General features: G+C 33.4%; 3 protein-coding genes and 1 non-coding gene across 4 annotated transcripts; 2 read left to right on the forward strand and 2 right to left on the reverse strand.

Moving 5' to 3' along the window:
• Window positions 1-423: 423 nt before the first annotated feature.
• Window positions 424-3,002, reverse strand: LOC11437945 (protein NRT1/ PTR FAMILY 5.2). Its single transcript, XM_003625303.4, has 4 exons — window positions 2,712-3,002; window positions 2,242-2,459; window positions 1,564-2,132; window positions 424-1,474 (listed from the first exon to the last, which is right to left on the reverse strand). Exons 1-4 carry the CDS (start codon window positions 2,833-2,835, stop codon window positions 589-591), a joined length of 1,797 nt encoding a protein of 598 aa, XP_003625351.1. The 5' UTR covers window positions 2,836-3,002; the 3' UTR covers window positions 424-588.
• Window positions 3,003-3,704: 702 nt separating this feature from the next.
• LOC11421681 (protein NRT1/ PTR FAMILY 5.2) lies at window positions 3,705-7,106 on the reverse strand. The gene is made up of 4 exons (XM_024770565.2): window positions 6,957-7,106; window positions 6,058-6,275; window positions 5,176-5,744; window positions 3,705-4,726 (listed from the first exon to the last, which is right to left on the reverse strand). The coding sequence occupies exons 1-4, from the start codon at window positions 7,075-7,077 to the stop codon at window positions 3,844-3,846; spliced, it is 1,791 nt and encodes a 596-aa protein (XP_024626333.1). The 5' UTR covers window positions 7,078-7,106; the 3' UTR covers window positions 3,705-3,843.
• Window positions 7,107-10,707: 3,601 nt separating this feature from the next.
• Window positions 10,708-10,792, forward strand: TRNAM-CAU (transfer RNA methionine (anticodon CAU)). The gene is given in 2 exon segments: window positions 10,708-10,745; window positions 10,757-10,792. It is a non-coding gene; the product is annotated as a tRNA-Met (tRNA).
• A 1,118-nt stretch (window positions 10,793-11,910) lies between these two features.
• On the forward strand, window positions 11,911-13,698 carry LOC11429914 (MDIS1-interacting receptor like kinase 2). The gene has a single exon (XM_003625305.1). The coding sequence runs from the start codon at window positions 11,911-11,913 to the stop codon at window positions 13,696-13,698; it is 1,788 nt and encodes a 595-aa protein (XP_003625353.1).
• Window positions 13,699-13,900: the final 202 nt, after the last annotated feature.

The raw sequence follows: 13,900 nt of genomic DNA on the forward strand, positions 1-13,900 counted from the left end.
GAGATCTATTAAGGTCTCTCACCCTAGACAGAGCCCTCGTTTATTGGTCAAATGTTTAGTTTACGTTTGTCAAAAAAAAAAAAGAGTTTAGTTTACTTATTTTACCCTTTAGAGCGAACTTAAAACACGAGTCATGCTAATAATTAAGAAAAATGTTACATAGACACCCTTTATTATCATACACCCTTGTACATTCTATCCACCGGGAAGAGAGAAGAGGAGATGAAAGAGAAAGTGTTCTTGTGTGGAGTCCACGTGCCACGTGTCAGATTTTTGTATGGGTATCAAGTGGTGTATTGCCACCTAAGGTTGTCTATGTATCATAACTCAACAATTAAGGCACTTGTTAAGGAGACAGACTATAAGTAGAAATTTATTATTGGAAATAACAATTTTTAAACTTTAAAAAAGTTGAATACACACTTTCCAAAAGAATAATACAATATTGGTTTTCCTTAAAACATGATCAATATGAACTCAACAACCATTTCTATTAACTTACCTACAGGAGGACTACATTCCAAGCTCTTAAGTAAATATTACACTTTTGAAGAATCTTAAACCCGTGAACTTAATTCTTTGTCAAGTTCATATTTCCCCTAGGAGTTGACAATTTATTTTAGAATTGTTCTGAGATGGAGCAGGGTTTTTCTCCAAGCTTGGATTGTTTTGCCTTACATCATTATAAACATAGAACTTGGCAACAAATATGAAGCATATGAGGTTGAGTAAGCTTAATACTACCATGAAAGCATAATAGTAATCTAAACGAGAGATGTTTAGATTATTCAAAATCCAACCTTTGTGACCATGTCTTTGAGTGATATCAGCAACAGTTGACAGAATGAAGGCACTAACAAAACCTCCCAAACCCAAGCTTGTTGTGGAAAGTGATGCTCCAAGACTTTTCATGCCTTCTGGTGCTTGATCATAAAAAAACTCCATCTTAGCAATTTCAACAAAGCTATCAGCAACCCCTGCTAAAGCAAATTGAGGAAAGAGAGCGAAAATAGTAAGAGGTAGTGTATCATGCAGGCCTAAGAGGTTGTTTTCTCTTGCAACATTGAGTCTCTTCCTCTCAACCAAACTTGCAATAAGCATCACAATAACGTGCAATGTAAGGCCAACTCCTAGTCTCTGTAGGATTGTGATCCCTCTAGGGTTCTTTGTATAGGACCTAATCACAGGAACAAAAGCACGATCATAGACTACAATGCTTATCAGCATGAAGATAACTATAACTGCTAGGAGACTTGCCGCTGGGATTGCAAAATGGGGTCCCATTCTTCTATCAAGTGTGGTACCTTGTTTAATGAAGAGTGTGAATGATTGCATTACCATGGTGCTTGGAATAATTGTTATAATCAAAATAGGTATCAGTTTAATCATTTGCTTGGTTTCCTCAACTTGTGTCACTGTACATAGCATCCATGATGAAGTTTGGCCAGTTGTTACAGCTGCTTTGTCAAGGATTCTGCAAACACATAAATGGGAGAAATATGTAATTAAAATGAGTCCTATTGAAAACGAAACTTGAATCGATAAAAAGTAATTCGATTCAACCTCAAGAAAGATGTGTGTTCAATTTTGTTTCTAGCGTTACATGCATACTCTTCTATACTTAGCTCATGTAACAGTTTTGGATCATTTGGAACATGCGTCTTCCATTTTCTCATAGCAGCCACAAAGACTTGAAGCATCCTTGTTATAGGGCTGCCTGAGGGAAATCTATGCCTATAAAATGGCGTTCCTACAAAAAACGTTATTATTGAAACAGCAAGGCCAATGGTTGGAAGTCCGTATCCGAGGCCCCAACCCACATTGTCTTGTATGTAAACCAAGATAGTGCTGGAAAAAAGCATGCCGATTAAAATGCTAGAAAACCACCAATTGAAAAAAGAGAGCTTATAGAATCTCTCTTTGGTATCAAACTCGTCAAATTGGTCTGCTCCCAGAGTAGAAATGTTGGCCTTGGTTCCACCATTGCCTAGAGAAATGGTGTATAAGGCAAGGAAGAAAACACCCTTTTGCAATGGTGTCGCCTTGAGGCAATTCTCACCAACGATGCCTTCTGTACATGGTGGTGGGCTCAATGATGGTAGTGAAACTGCTAGAGTCAACAAACACATCCCCTGAGTGAAAAGAAAACAAAAATCATGTCAAGCATAAATAATGCATCGAGATAACATAGAATAAAGTTAGTGATGCATGTATTTCAAAATCCTTATCTCACATTCATACCAAGAGATAAATGCACGATGCAACTACAAAGGTCCAGTATCGACCAAGATATGCATCAGCTACGTAAGCTCCTACAAGTGGCATCATCCAAACTGAACCCGCCCAATTGCTAACGTTGTTTGAAGATTCCACAGTACCCTCATGATGCTGATTTGTCAAATACACCACTAAGTTTGAAGCTATCCCAAAGTAAGCCATCCTCTCAAACATTTCATACCCTATAAATTTAACTTACACATAAATGCATTATAACATATTCATAAGTGTTATAATAGGTAAAAACAATAAAATGAGAAGGTAAAATATTATGTTACTGAAAAAAGCTGAAACTCTGAAACAGTTCATACTTATTTTAAAAAACTGAAAAATCCAACACAATCAAACATATCTTAAGCATTCAAAATTATGTGTTGGTAAAAAAAACACACAATTATGTTAAGTCCCTTAAAATAATGGTTAAGTAATTTTACCTACTATAAAAGAGCAAGCTTTCCATCTTCCGGTCTTTGATCTTAAAACCGGTTTACCTTGTAGACTTACTGTGCCATCTTGCGTGTAATCATTGTCTTGTCCTTTTTCTTCAACCACTTCCATGATTCCCTAGCTAAGGTAGAAATCTTACTAATGAAATTATTTGAGTTTATTCTTGTGAAAAAACTAAGGTAGAATAGAAATCTCAAGGGATATTTGAAAGAATAATCCGCAATTTGTTTTTTGCCTCTTGCTATTTTCGTAATTCGGTGGTGTTTACCTCTTCGACCAGGCTATTGTGGTATTAGAAGTGGACGTGAGATTAATATGGTCACAAAAGGTCACTAGCTTATAAACTGAAATTAAATTATGGATCAAAATGTCTTTTTGGCTTTTGCAAGAGATCAATGTCTTTTTGGTCATTCTATATTGGAAAATAACAAGTGCTCTATGACAAAGTTTAAAATGGAAATTTTATTTTGAAATTTGTGTATTCACATATTCAAACATCAAAAAATAACTTTTTCTATATGAAAGTTATCAATTGTTAGCAAGACCCTTTTATATTCCCTTTCGGATACTCTCAATGCAATTTATGTGGGGTCCAGTTATTGCCACATGGTCATAATGCATGCAAAGACATGTTACATTTGTATATGGTGAAAAATGGAAAAATGCATGTAATAACAAGTTGCAAGATGCATGAAATGCAAATAATGTCTTGTTGCCCAATGATTTATTCATTGTTTGCATGTAACCCTTCAAAGTAGTCGATGGTCATTCTTATTTCTTAATATATGTTTGTTTTTAAGTTAGCTTTTAAATTAAAGCGTCACAATGCAAGCTAGTGTAAGAGTTCACTCCAATTTGTTGTGGTTAATGTTTATACATAATATTCATTAACCACAATTTGTGTTTAAATATATACTTAAAAATTGTGGTTAATGTTTGACAAAAAAAAATTCGTGGTTAATGACGTTTAAAATCATGGTTAATTATGTTGAGTGCATAGTTAATGAGTTGCCCCACAAGTCACAGATATGGACACTGAGGTGAACCTTTATTTGCATTTTCAATAGGCTCTTTACAAGAACAGAGAAACCTTATAGGGTTTTCTCTAGGATTTGGCATCTAGTTGTAAGATACTTGACTTATTTCAGCCTTATGTTTAGATGAATTAGGGTTCATCTCTAAGTCCATCTTGGTCCGTGTTACATCATCATTATATACAAAGAATTTGGCAATAACAAAGAAGCAAATGAAATTGACAGCACTCAACAAGGCCAAAAATGCATAATAATAATCTATACGCGAGACATTTAGATTATTCAAAATCCAACCCTTATGACCATTTTTACTTGTGAGATCAGCAACAATTGATAGAAGAAAAGTACTCAAAAAATTCCCAATGCTCAAAGTTGTTGTGGCGTATGATGTTCCAAGACTTTTCATGGATTCTGGCGCTTGATCGTAAAAAAACTCTAGCTTAGCAATATCCACAAACGTATCAGCAATCCCCATCAAAGCGAATTGAGGGACGAGAATGAAAATAGTAAGTGGTATTGTATCGAGCGGGCCTAAAAGATTGTTTTCTCTTGCAACACTGAGTCTCTTTCTCTCGATAAGGCATGCAACAATCATTACAATGACGTGCATCACAAGGCCAATTCCTAGTCTCTGTAGCATTGTGATCCCTCTAGGATTCTTCGTGTAGCGTCGGATTACTGGAACAAAGACTCGATCGTAGATTACAACACTTATCAGCATGAAGATATTTACAAATGCTATGAGACATGCTGGAGGTATTTCAAAATGAGCTCCCATTCCCCTATCTAGAGTTGTGCCTTGTCTGATGAAGAGCGTGGTTGTTTGAGATATAATGGTGCTTGGAATACATGTTGTAATCAATACAGGTAACATTTTTGTCATTTGTTTGGTTTCTTCAATTTGTGTCACAGTACAAAGCATCCATGGTGAAGTTTGGCCAGTCTTCACAGCAGCTTTGTCAAGGAATCTGCAAGAATTTGTCAATGCTATTGTTATCAGTTCAAAGAATAAAGATACAAGAAACGCAAACAAAGAACATGCAATATTTAACAACGTAGTTCAGTCAATTGTGACTACGTCTCTAATTATAGAGTGGTTGCAGTTCCTTTGTATTATTTTAAACTTAAGGTTTACATTGTATAACTTGTATTTAAATATTACGGTCTAGATTACAGCATTACCTCTATACTACACCGCTTATTAGACACCAATATGTGTCGTACACTTAACCCATCTTCAATCTATGGTGTTGGTGATACATGTGTGATAAATCATATGTCTATGTGTCAGTGCCAGGGTCGTGTCTGATATTTGTGTCTGTGCTTCGTAGTTAATAAGTTTGTGACATGAAAAAACAAATTAGTGCAATGAAATTTGAAGTGGTAAAACTAATAAAGGTTTATGAATTATACTAACCTTAGTGAAGAACTGTGATTAATTCTATACCTTCCTTTACTAGTATACTCTTCAATGCTCACCTCATGTAGCTCTTTTGAATCAATTGGGACATTTAACTTCCACTTTCTCATAGCAGCAACAAAGACTTGAACCATTCTAGTTAAAGGACTTCCAGAAGGTAATCTATGCCTATAAAGTGGAGTACCTAACACAAACACCAATATGGAAACAACAAGCAATATGGTTGGAATCCCATAGCCAAGGGCAAAACCAACATTGTCTTGTATGTAAACCAATATTGTTTGAGCTGAAATGGTTCCAATTAAAATGTAAAACACCCACCAATTGTAGAATGAAAGTTTTTGGGACCTCTCTTTAGGCTCAAACTCATCAAATTGGTCTGCTCCAATGGTGGAAATGTTGGGCTTAGTTCCCCCTGTGCCTGCTGCAATGATGTACAAAGCAAAGAAGAAAATACCAATTTGTAGCGATGAAGCTTTTTGGCAATCCTTGTCTGCTATCCCTTGAGCACATGCTGGTGGTCTCAACATTGGTAGTGATACTGTTAGAGTTAATAAACACATACCCTACATAAAAAAAATCAAAGACATGTCATGTTTACTTGCTAAAATACAAAATAAGACTAAAACAAAAATTTCTAGTGGAGTTGAACAAAGCTTTATTAGAAGGTTGCAACCGGATTCGAGTGTTTCAAAATGATTTTTGATGTCGTTTTAACGTCAATTAATTTGATCTTGTAATTTCAAAGGATGGAATTCAAATTCATAGTTGTAAAATAGATCAAAGAAACGATAATAACCGTATTTAGTTATGATATGTTACAATATCAAAGATCACTTGTACAACAGAAATTCAAAACCTTGGAGTTGAATATCTTACCAGAAAGTAAATGCCTGATGATATAACAAAGGTCCAATATCGACCGAGATAAGCATCAGCTATGTAAGCTCCAATAGCTGGCATGATCCAAACTGTACCGACCCAATTGGTGACATGGTTTGAAGATTTGACAGTACCCTCATGGAGCTTCTTTGTTAGATACAACACTAGATTTGATGCTATCCCATAGTATGCCATCCTTTCAATCATTTCATACCCTAAAATAAACACATGAATTTTCCATATTAAGAAATGATAATCGTTCTTTGTACTAATGTATTATACATTATTGTTCAGGGGAATTATCGAACATTTACTTTTGTTATACATAATAATTTTTTTTATTAAATATAGCTTGTGTTTGGTATCAAGTATTAAGTCACTCAGTTAATTGAAGCGTATTTTGCCTTCACCATTTAGGTATGACGCTCGAAAGCTGTGTTCGATACCCATTCGGACTTTAGAAGGGCTGATTGTCGAGCTAGGTTGATGATCACTAGGGGTCCTAGACCAAGAACTGCCCATATGGTGTGTTTGTTGAGTGAGACATGAACAAGGGGACAAGTTGAGTGAGCAAGACCGATACAAGCTTAGAACTTCCCATGCCTGTCATACCCCGGTCAATTGGATAAAGCTCCAATGGTACAAAAATCTTGTTCATACGTACACAAGGATTCTGTAAATGACTTGCCAATCATGAGAGAATATTTGATGGGACATGCACTGAAAAAGGGATGTGCCCAAATCTTAAAATTGAAATGCTTATAAAGGGTTAAAATAAAATGAAATGACTTGCCAGTCACGAGAATATTGATTTTCTTCATTTCTGCCTAAAGATACTTGTTCACATTTTCTTAAATAAAATAAAATTTTACATGGACTTCAAAATTTGTATATACCTACTATGAAGGAACAAGCTCTCCATCTTCCTGTATTTGATCTTAAAACTGGTCTACCTTTAAGGTCCACTGTCCCATCTTCAGTATAATCTTCTTTTCCATTTTCTCCTAACATTGTCATGATGTTTGAGAATAATTATGTGCTGTTTCTAACCTCTGTTGAACGTTAATTTATATAGTTAAGACAGGGAATTATATTCTTCAAACTAATGGGGTGTATTGGATTGAGATTTTAAAAGACTATTTTGACAAAAAAAAGTCTTGAAGATTTTAAAAGATTGTGGAGGAATGTATTAACTTTCAAAGGATTTTAAATGACTTTTAAGATTTTGAGGGATTTTAGCTCATAGACTTTTAAAGATTTGAAAGTATTTTATGAGAATTCATAAGATTTGAAATGACTATCAAATTTTAGCAATAATTCAAAATCAAAGATTTGCTAGACCAAAAAATAAATAAAAAATCAAAGGTTTGCATGATAAAAAATAAAATCGATACAATTTTTATGGAATTGACTACTAATAATAATATATCATAATAATAATTACTTAATAAAATCAAACTTACTCCTTGAAAAAAAAACTTATTGATAATAATAAAATAAACATGTAAGAGCACGAAAAAGAAAACATGAAGTAATAATGTGATCAACAACAACCAATTCGTGAAGAAAATAAAAATGACGAGAATAAAAAAAATTAAAACCTGGAAAAAGAAAACAAACATGAAATAATGATACTGAGAGAAACAAAAAACTGAAGTGGGAGAAGGAGTAAAAAGTCTCAAGAAATCTCAAGGCTATATGTGGGAGACAAAAAAAGTCTCAAGGTTAGGTGTGAGATTGTTAGTAGGTACATTTTACATTAAAATCCATTACTCACAACAATCTATTAAAATCCTTACAATTTTGAATACCAATAGACAATTTTTAAGTTGTGCAAAATCTCAATTGAATACCACTGGAATTTATTGGACTCATTAAAAAATTCTGAAAATCCTAATTGAATACCACAAGAATGTTTTAGATTCCTTAAAAGTCTTGATTAAATACCTAAAGACTTTTTTAAAACAAAAAAAGTCTTTTAAAATCTTTTGAAATCTCAATTGAATACACCTCTAAGGTTATACATTAACTAATTGTCCAATTGCTTGCAAAAAAAATAACTAGTTGTTATGTACGTCTTGTTTTATCTTTTGTTATTTGTTTAAAATTTGTCTCATTATCTCCTTCCTATCTCTCTGTTTTTTTATGGTAGCATATGTTTCCTTTAAAATATTAATGTGAAATTGACAAGTCACAAAATGTCATTAATTAGCTATGAGTGAGCAAAACAAATTTTGTGGTGATTGGTTTTCAGGAATATATTTAAAGATCAAGAGCATCCAGAGTAGAACATTGTATTTTAGGGGTTTAAGCGAGTCTCATATATACATCAATATTTTAAATCGGATCGATCATCGATCGGTAAAGTCATGATTTATTGGCTTAATAGTCAAAACACTGAGTCATTGGTTGAAATCACATGAATGAACGGAATAAAACCATCTGACTTGGTATAACATACTCCGATCTCTATAATGAATTTGTATGTGGACTAAACCGGATTGAACTAAATGACTAGTGTCTAAAATATTCTAAAAAAAACTCATCACACCTATAAAACATTGATGAGTACACATCATTGATTTTGTAATTTTTTTAATATCAATAACTAATAAACATCAAATTTTTCAAATCCAACACCTTAAGAATACTTATTAAATGAGTTTCACCAATAATTTTAAATCGTTATATTTCAACAAAAGTCATTTATTATATTTAATCAATTTATTAAGGGCAGTTCACAAAAGAGTACTGTCTAATTGATATATGAATATAAATTTGCGAATGACTACTGCATAATGAGGATCGAAGGATTGGAACATGGGGGTGGTAAAGCAAAGTGTATTGTTAGAGTGTAATTTGAAGACTTAGCGGCAACAACATGGAATTGTTTGGTTTATGTTTGATTAATTTATGATATTTGCATTTTTTTGGGAACGATTCAATTTTTTTTAAGGATTAGGTAATGATTGCAAGCTAGGAACAATGGATAAGACAACTAATTTGTATTATATATAGTTTTATGGTTATGTTTTGATTATTACTCTATATAATTTTGTTGCATAGATATATTTTAAATACTGGCTGACATATGAAACAAGTGTATGGTATGGGCGGATATTCTGGATTTATGCAGGGAAAAAAAACATGCTTCTTAGATCGGTTGAAAATTATCTGACTTAAGAAACTCTTTTCTTAAGTCGGGTTTATATTTGATTGAAGTTCCTAGGCAAACACTTCTTAAATCGGTTGTTATTTAGCTGACATAACAAGATATCTTGAGTCGGCTCAAAATTAAACTTTACACGTCAAAACTTCTTATGTCGCAAATGCCTACTATCAAGTCGGTGCAAAATCGACTTAAAGGATATTTTTATATGACTTAAGAAGTGTTTTCTGCACTAATGAGTGAAGAGAAATATGATCTTTTCATAGACACTTTTTTGAGAACCCAAAATATCTACTTCACAATGGAGTTTCTGTTTTAACTTGGTGTTAAAAGATGAAGCACCCACTTTTGTGGAGGTTCAAGGGAATGCACTGTGTGATGTAAATTGTCAAGCAATGAAAACTCATTATTTTATCATTGGTTAAATATATTTTCGATGTCTCTAAATATACCAATCATCATTTTTAATAAAGTCGATTAATTTTCATCAAACTTTTGGTCCCTCTAAATTTATATTGCTAATTTTAACCTCTTCTTTTTAATAATAGTTCTCGTGGCATGTTCAAATGGACTTTATTTCATAATCTTTCATTGATAAGACCTTAAAATATAACTAGTTGATAATTTAGCTATTTAATCCTTAAAATATACTATCTTTTTTTTATTTTATTTTTTTCTCCTTCATTCACCGGAAATAATCTTTGTTATGAGACATACTGAACATTAAATATAGGTATATTGTCTTGTCGAAATTCAAACTCAACCTTCTTAAGAGCTCTTTTTTTGTGTTAACATGATAATGGTACAAAGTTTTCACTGTCGCTTAACAATGACAAATCTACATTCAGAAACATATGGAGCACACAAAGTGAGTTATCTCCTTCCAACCGGTTTTTTCATTATCATGAGATGGAAATCGAACCATTGACCACATGCTTAAAGGACTCAAATGCCTTACTACTTAGGTAAATCCATTGTTGGTTCAACCTTCTTAGCAACTCTTTTATAGTTTTTCTGTAATACCATATTTTAACTTTCTTTAACGTAAAGACATGTCTTTTTTTAATTTTTTTGGTGTACGCATGTCTTTTTATTAGATTTAGAGAGCATATCTATCGCTGCAAAAGGAATATAACTTCAAATATTGTGTGAAGCTAACTTTCTTGTTAAGTAAAATCATTATACCAAAAAATGGCTTTGTCATGACTGGGGTTCGAACCCCGGTACCTCCACTTATGTGTATAAATTTATAATAGCTTTGTCATTTTGTCTATCTATCAAAAAAAAATCATTATACAAAGCCTGTTGTTCATTTACTCAGATTATGAAAAGCCAAGTCATAAGATATTAGAAATTTATTTTGAAATAATTACGTCTGTGCATATGATGCATGCATTAATTATTTGTCAATTTTTCCATTAATCGTTCACTATTTCTTGCTATATAAATTTAGAATAGCTACGGAATTAAACATCAACGGGGTGGTGGCGCAGTTGGCTAGCGCGTAGGTCTCATAGCTTCTGAGTAATCCTGAGGTCGAGAGTTCGAGCCTCTCTCACCCCAAACATTTTTTTTTTTTACTTTTTTTTACTTCTTTTTCTTTGCCAGACTAAGATGCAGCAATTTAAATTAGCTCGTTTTTTTTGTTGATGCAAATATGATATGATCATTTTAATTATTCAACAAAATAACAAGACCATTTTACATTTCTTTCGTGTTATATGCATGCATTAATTTTGACTCTCTTATGTCATCGAAACCTGACTCACGTAAATCTTAATCTTCAAAAGAAAATATTAAAAGTAAACCCGTTCATTTACAATTATTTTTTATTTGGTTCTTTTCACCGTGTACAATATATTAGAATAAAAACTCAATTTTCTTCACAATTTTTCTACCAACAAATTTCATCCCTATAAAAAATAATATTCAAATTGATCACTAACAAGTTTCTATGGAGAACGTATTAGTATCTTTATTTATAATTAAAATAAAAAATCAACTGAGACTAATTTGTACCTGTATATGAAATTGTGAGGAGTGCCAATCATTTAACAATCATTGATCTATTTCCTCCTTAACAATGAACGAGCAAGATCAAGTGGGACACCGTATTCTTAACAAATGAGATGAACCATAGCCTTCTACACTGATAACAGATTTTGGGTGTAAATTCTAGATTTTGTTTGAATGCAAGAAGAGAAAAAATTTCACTCAAGTGTATTATTTTATTGTTTTCTGTTTTTTATATGAATTGAAAAATGTTTTGATTGGTGTCCATATCCTTCATTGTGTTTAATATTGATCTTCATGGAATGATATAGTTATGTTTATGAGAACGTTGTAAACATTTTGACGTCCTTAAGCTTGATGATGGGAGCATGGCTATGACATGGTAGAGTAAGTTTTTCTGAGGGGGTGGTAAGAGTATGATAGATTTACTCTTATTCGATCATTAATTTATCATGATAGATTAAAGGTCAAATACCTTCATGGGTCCTTTAAGTTTCACGTTTGTTTCAGATAGATTCTTTAAGTTTTTAAGGTTTCATATAGATCCTTTAAGTTTCGAGTTTGTTTCGGATAGATCCTTTACGTTTCTAAGGTTTGAGATAGGTCTTTAAGTTTCGAGTTTGTTCAGATAGATCCTTTCTATCAACCTTCACTAAACAAAAGTTGATATGTCCTTTCTCAGTGCTAACTTTTTGAACTCTAAAGTTCCTTCTGAGCTTGGCCTATGCACAAATCTAACTTTCTTGAGCTTAGCAGTAAATAACCTGACAGGTTCTTTGCCTTTGTCATTAGCAAATTTGACTAAACTATCAGAACTAGGATTATCGGATAATTCTTTTTCTGGTCAAATTTCAGCTTCATTGGTATCTAATTGGACCAAGTTAACTTCCTTGCAACTCCAAAACAATAGTTTAACTGGAAAGCTACCTCCACAGATTGGCTTACTGAAAAAAATTATAATCTTACTTCTGTACAATAATATGTTGTCTGGTCCAATCCCTGATGAGATAGGAAACTTGAAGGTAATGACAGGGTTAGACCTTTCAGGAAACCACTTCTCTGGTCCAATTCCATCAACCATATGGAATCTCACAAACATAACCGTCATAAATCTTTTCTTCAACAACCTCTCTGGAAATATTCCAATGGATATTGGAAACTTAACTTCACTGCAAATTTTTGATGTCGACAATAATAACTTGGAAGGAGAATTGCCAGACACAATTGCTCATCTAACTGCCTTAACTTCTTTTTCTGTGTTCACCAATAACTTCTCAGGAAGCATTTCCAGAGATTTTGGAAAGAACAGTCCTTCTTTGACTCATGTCTACTTTTCAAACAATAGTTTCTCAGGAGAACTTCCTTCTGAATTATGCAGTGGCCACAATCTAGTTGTTTTGGCCGTAAATAACAACAGCTTTTCAGGATCATTGCCAAACTCCTTGAGAAATTGTTCATCCTTAACAAGAGTTAGGCTTGATGATAACAAGTTCAGTGGAAACATCACAGAATCATTTGGGATTCATACAAATCTTATTTTCATCTCGCTAAGTCGAAATCATCGTGTTGGCCATCTCTCTCCAATGTGGGGTAAATGTATCAGCTTAACTGCGATGGAAATGAGTGGAAACAAACTTTCTGGAAAAATCCCATCCGAGCTAAGTAAGTTGAGTAAATTACAGTTTCTTAGCTTGCACTCCAACGAATTCTCCGGAAATATCCCACCTGAAATTGAAAATCTCAGTCTGCTCTTCATGTTGAACTTGAGCAGGAACCATTTATCAGGAGAAATTCCAAAGATTATTGGAAGATTAGCTCAACTTAATATTGTTGATTTATCAGATAATAACTTCAGTGGAAGCATTCCTAAAGAGCTTAGTAATTGTAATCGGTTACTAAGCCTGAACTTAAGTCATAACAATCTATCTGGTGTGATACCATATGAACTTGGCAATCTATTCTCCCTCCAATACCTGTTAGACCTTAGCAGCAACAATCTTTCAGGAGAAATTCCTCAAAACCTTCAAAAGTTAGCAACATTGGAGATTCTCAATGTCTCACACAACAATCTATCTGGAACAATCCCACAATCCTTTTCAAGTATGATCAGCCTTCAATCTGTGGATTTTTCTTACAACCACTTGTCAGGTTTGATACCAACAGGTGGTGTTTTCCAGACAGAAACCGCTGAAGCTTTTGTTGGGAACCCAGGTTTGTGTGGTGATGTAAAAGGATTAAGATGTGCCACTGTATCGTCTCAAAAAGGTTCTGGAGGAGCCAACAGAAAGGTACTTCTTGGTGTTACTATATCAGTTGGTGGAGTACTATTTATAGGGATGATTTGTGCTGGAATCTTAATATTTCGAAGGCAAGCCAAAAAACACGGTGAAGAATCCAAAAACATTGAAGATAATGATCAATCTATTTGCATGATAATGATCAACCTAAATAACTAGTAACCTCAAAAAGTGGAATTCGTAGCAGTTATAAAATCACTAGTTGGCGCAAGAGGCAATTGGCTACAATTTAGAATGGAAGTTAAGGATATAGAGAAGAAGTTGTAAAAATCAAAGATGGAGAATGTAGTTGCACAGAAAAGTAAATAAAGATAAAAAGAAGGAAATCATTATTAATGGAAGCACATTGAGTATTATTGGA

This window comes from Medicago truncatula, chromosome 7 (genome assembly GCF_003473485.1).
Source record: "Medicago truncatula cultivar Jemalong A17 chromosome 7, MtrunA17r5.0-ANR, whole genome shotgun sequence".
NCBI classification, from domain to species: domain Eukaryota; kingdom Viridiplantae; phylum Streptophyta; class Magnoliopsida; order Fabales; family Fabaceae; genus Medicago; species Medicago truncatula.

Excerpts from the sequence above, each read along its gene's own strand:
- LOC11437945 (XM_003625303.4), bottom strand. The coding sequence starts at position 2,835 with ATGGAAGTGGTTGAAGAAAAAGGACAAGACAATGATTACACGCAAGAT. Across the intron at positions 2,460-2,711 it reads AGCTTGCTCTTTTATAGTAG|GGTATGAAATGTTTGAGAGG; the intron begins GTAAAATTACTT and ends TTAAATTTATAG. Across the intron at positions 2,133-2,241 it reads CATCGTGCATTTATCTCTTG|GGGATGTGTTTGTTGACTCT; the intron begins GTATGAATGTGA and ends CTTTTCACTCAG.
- LOC11421681 (XM_024770565.2), bottom strand. The coding sequence starts at position 7,077 with ATGACAATGTTAGGAGAAAATGGAAAAGAAGATTATACTGAAGATGGG. Across the intron at positions 6,276-6,956 it reads AGCTTGTTCCTTCATAGTAG|GGTATGAAATGATTGAAAGG; the intron begins GTATATACAAAT and ends TGTTTATTTTAG. Across the intron at positions 5,745-6,057 it reads CATCAGGCATTTACTTTCTG|GGTATGTGTTTATTAACTCT; the intron begins GTAAGATATTCA and ends TTTTTTATGTAG.
- LOC11429914 (XM_003625305.1), top strand. The coding sequence starts at position 11,911 with ATGTCCTTTCTCAGTGCTAACTTTTTGAACTCTAAAGTTCCTTCTGAG.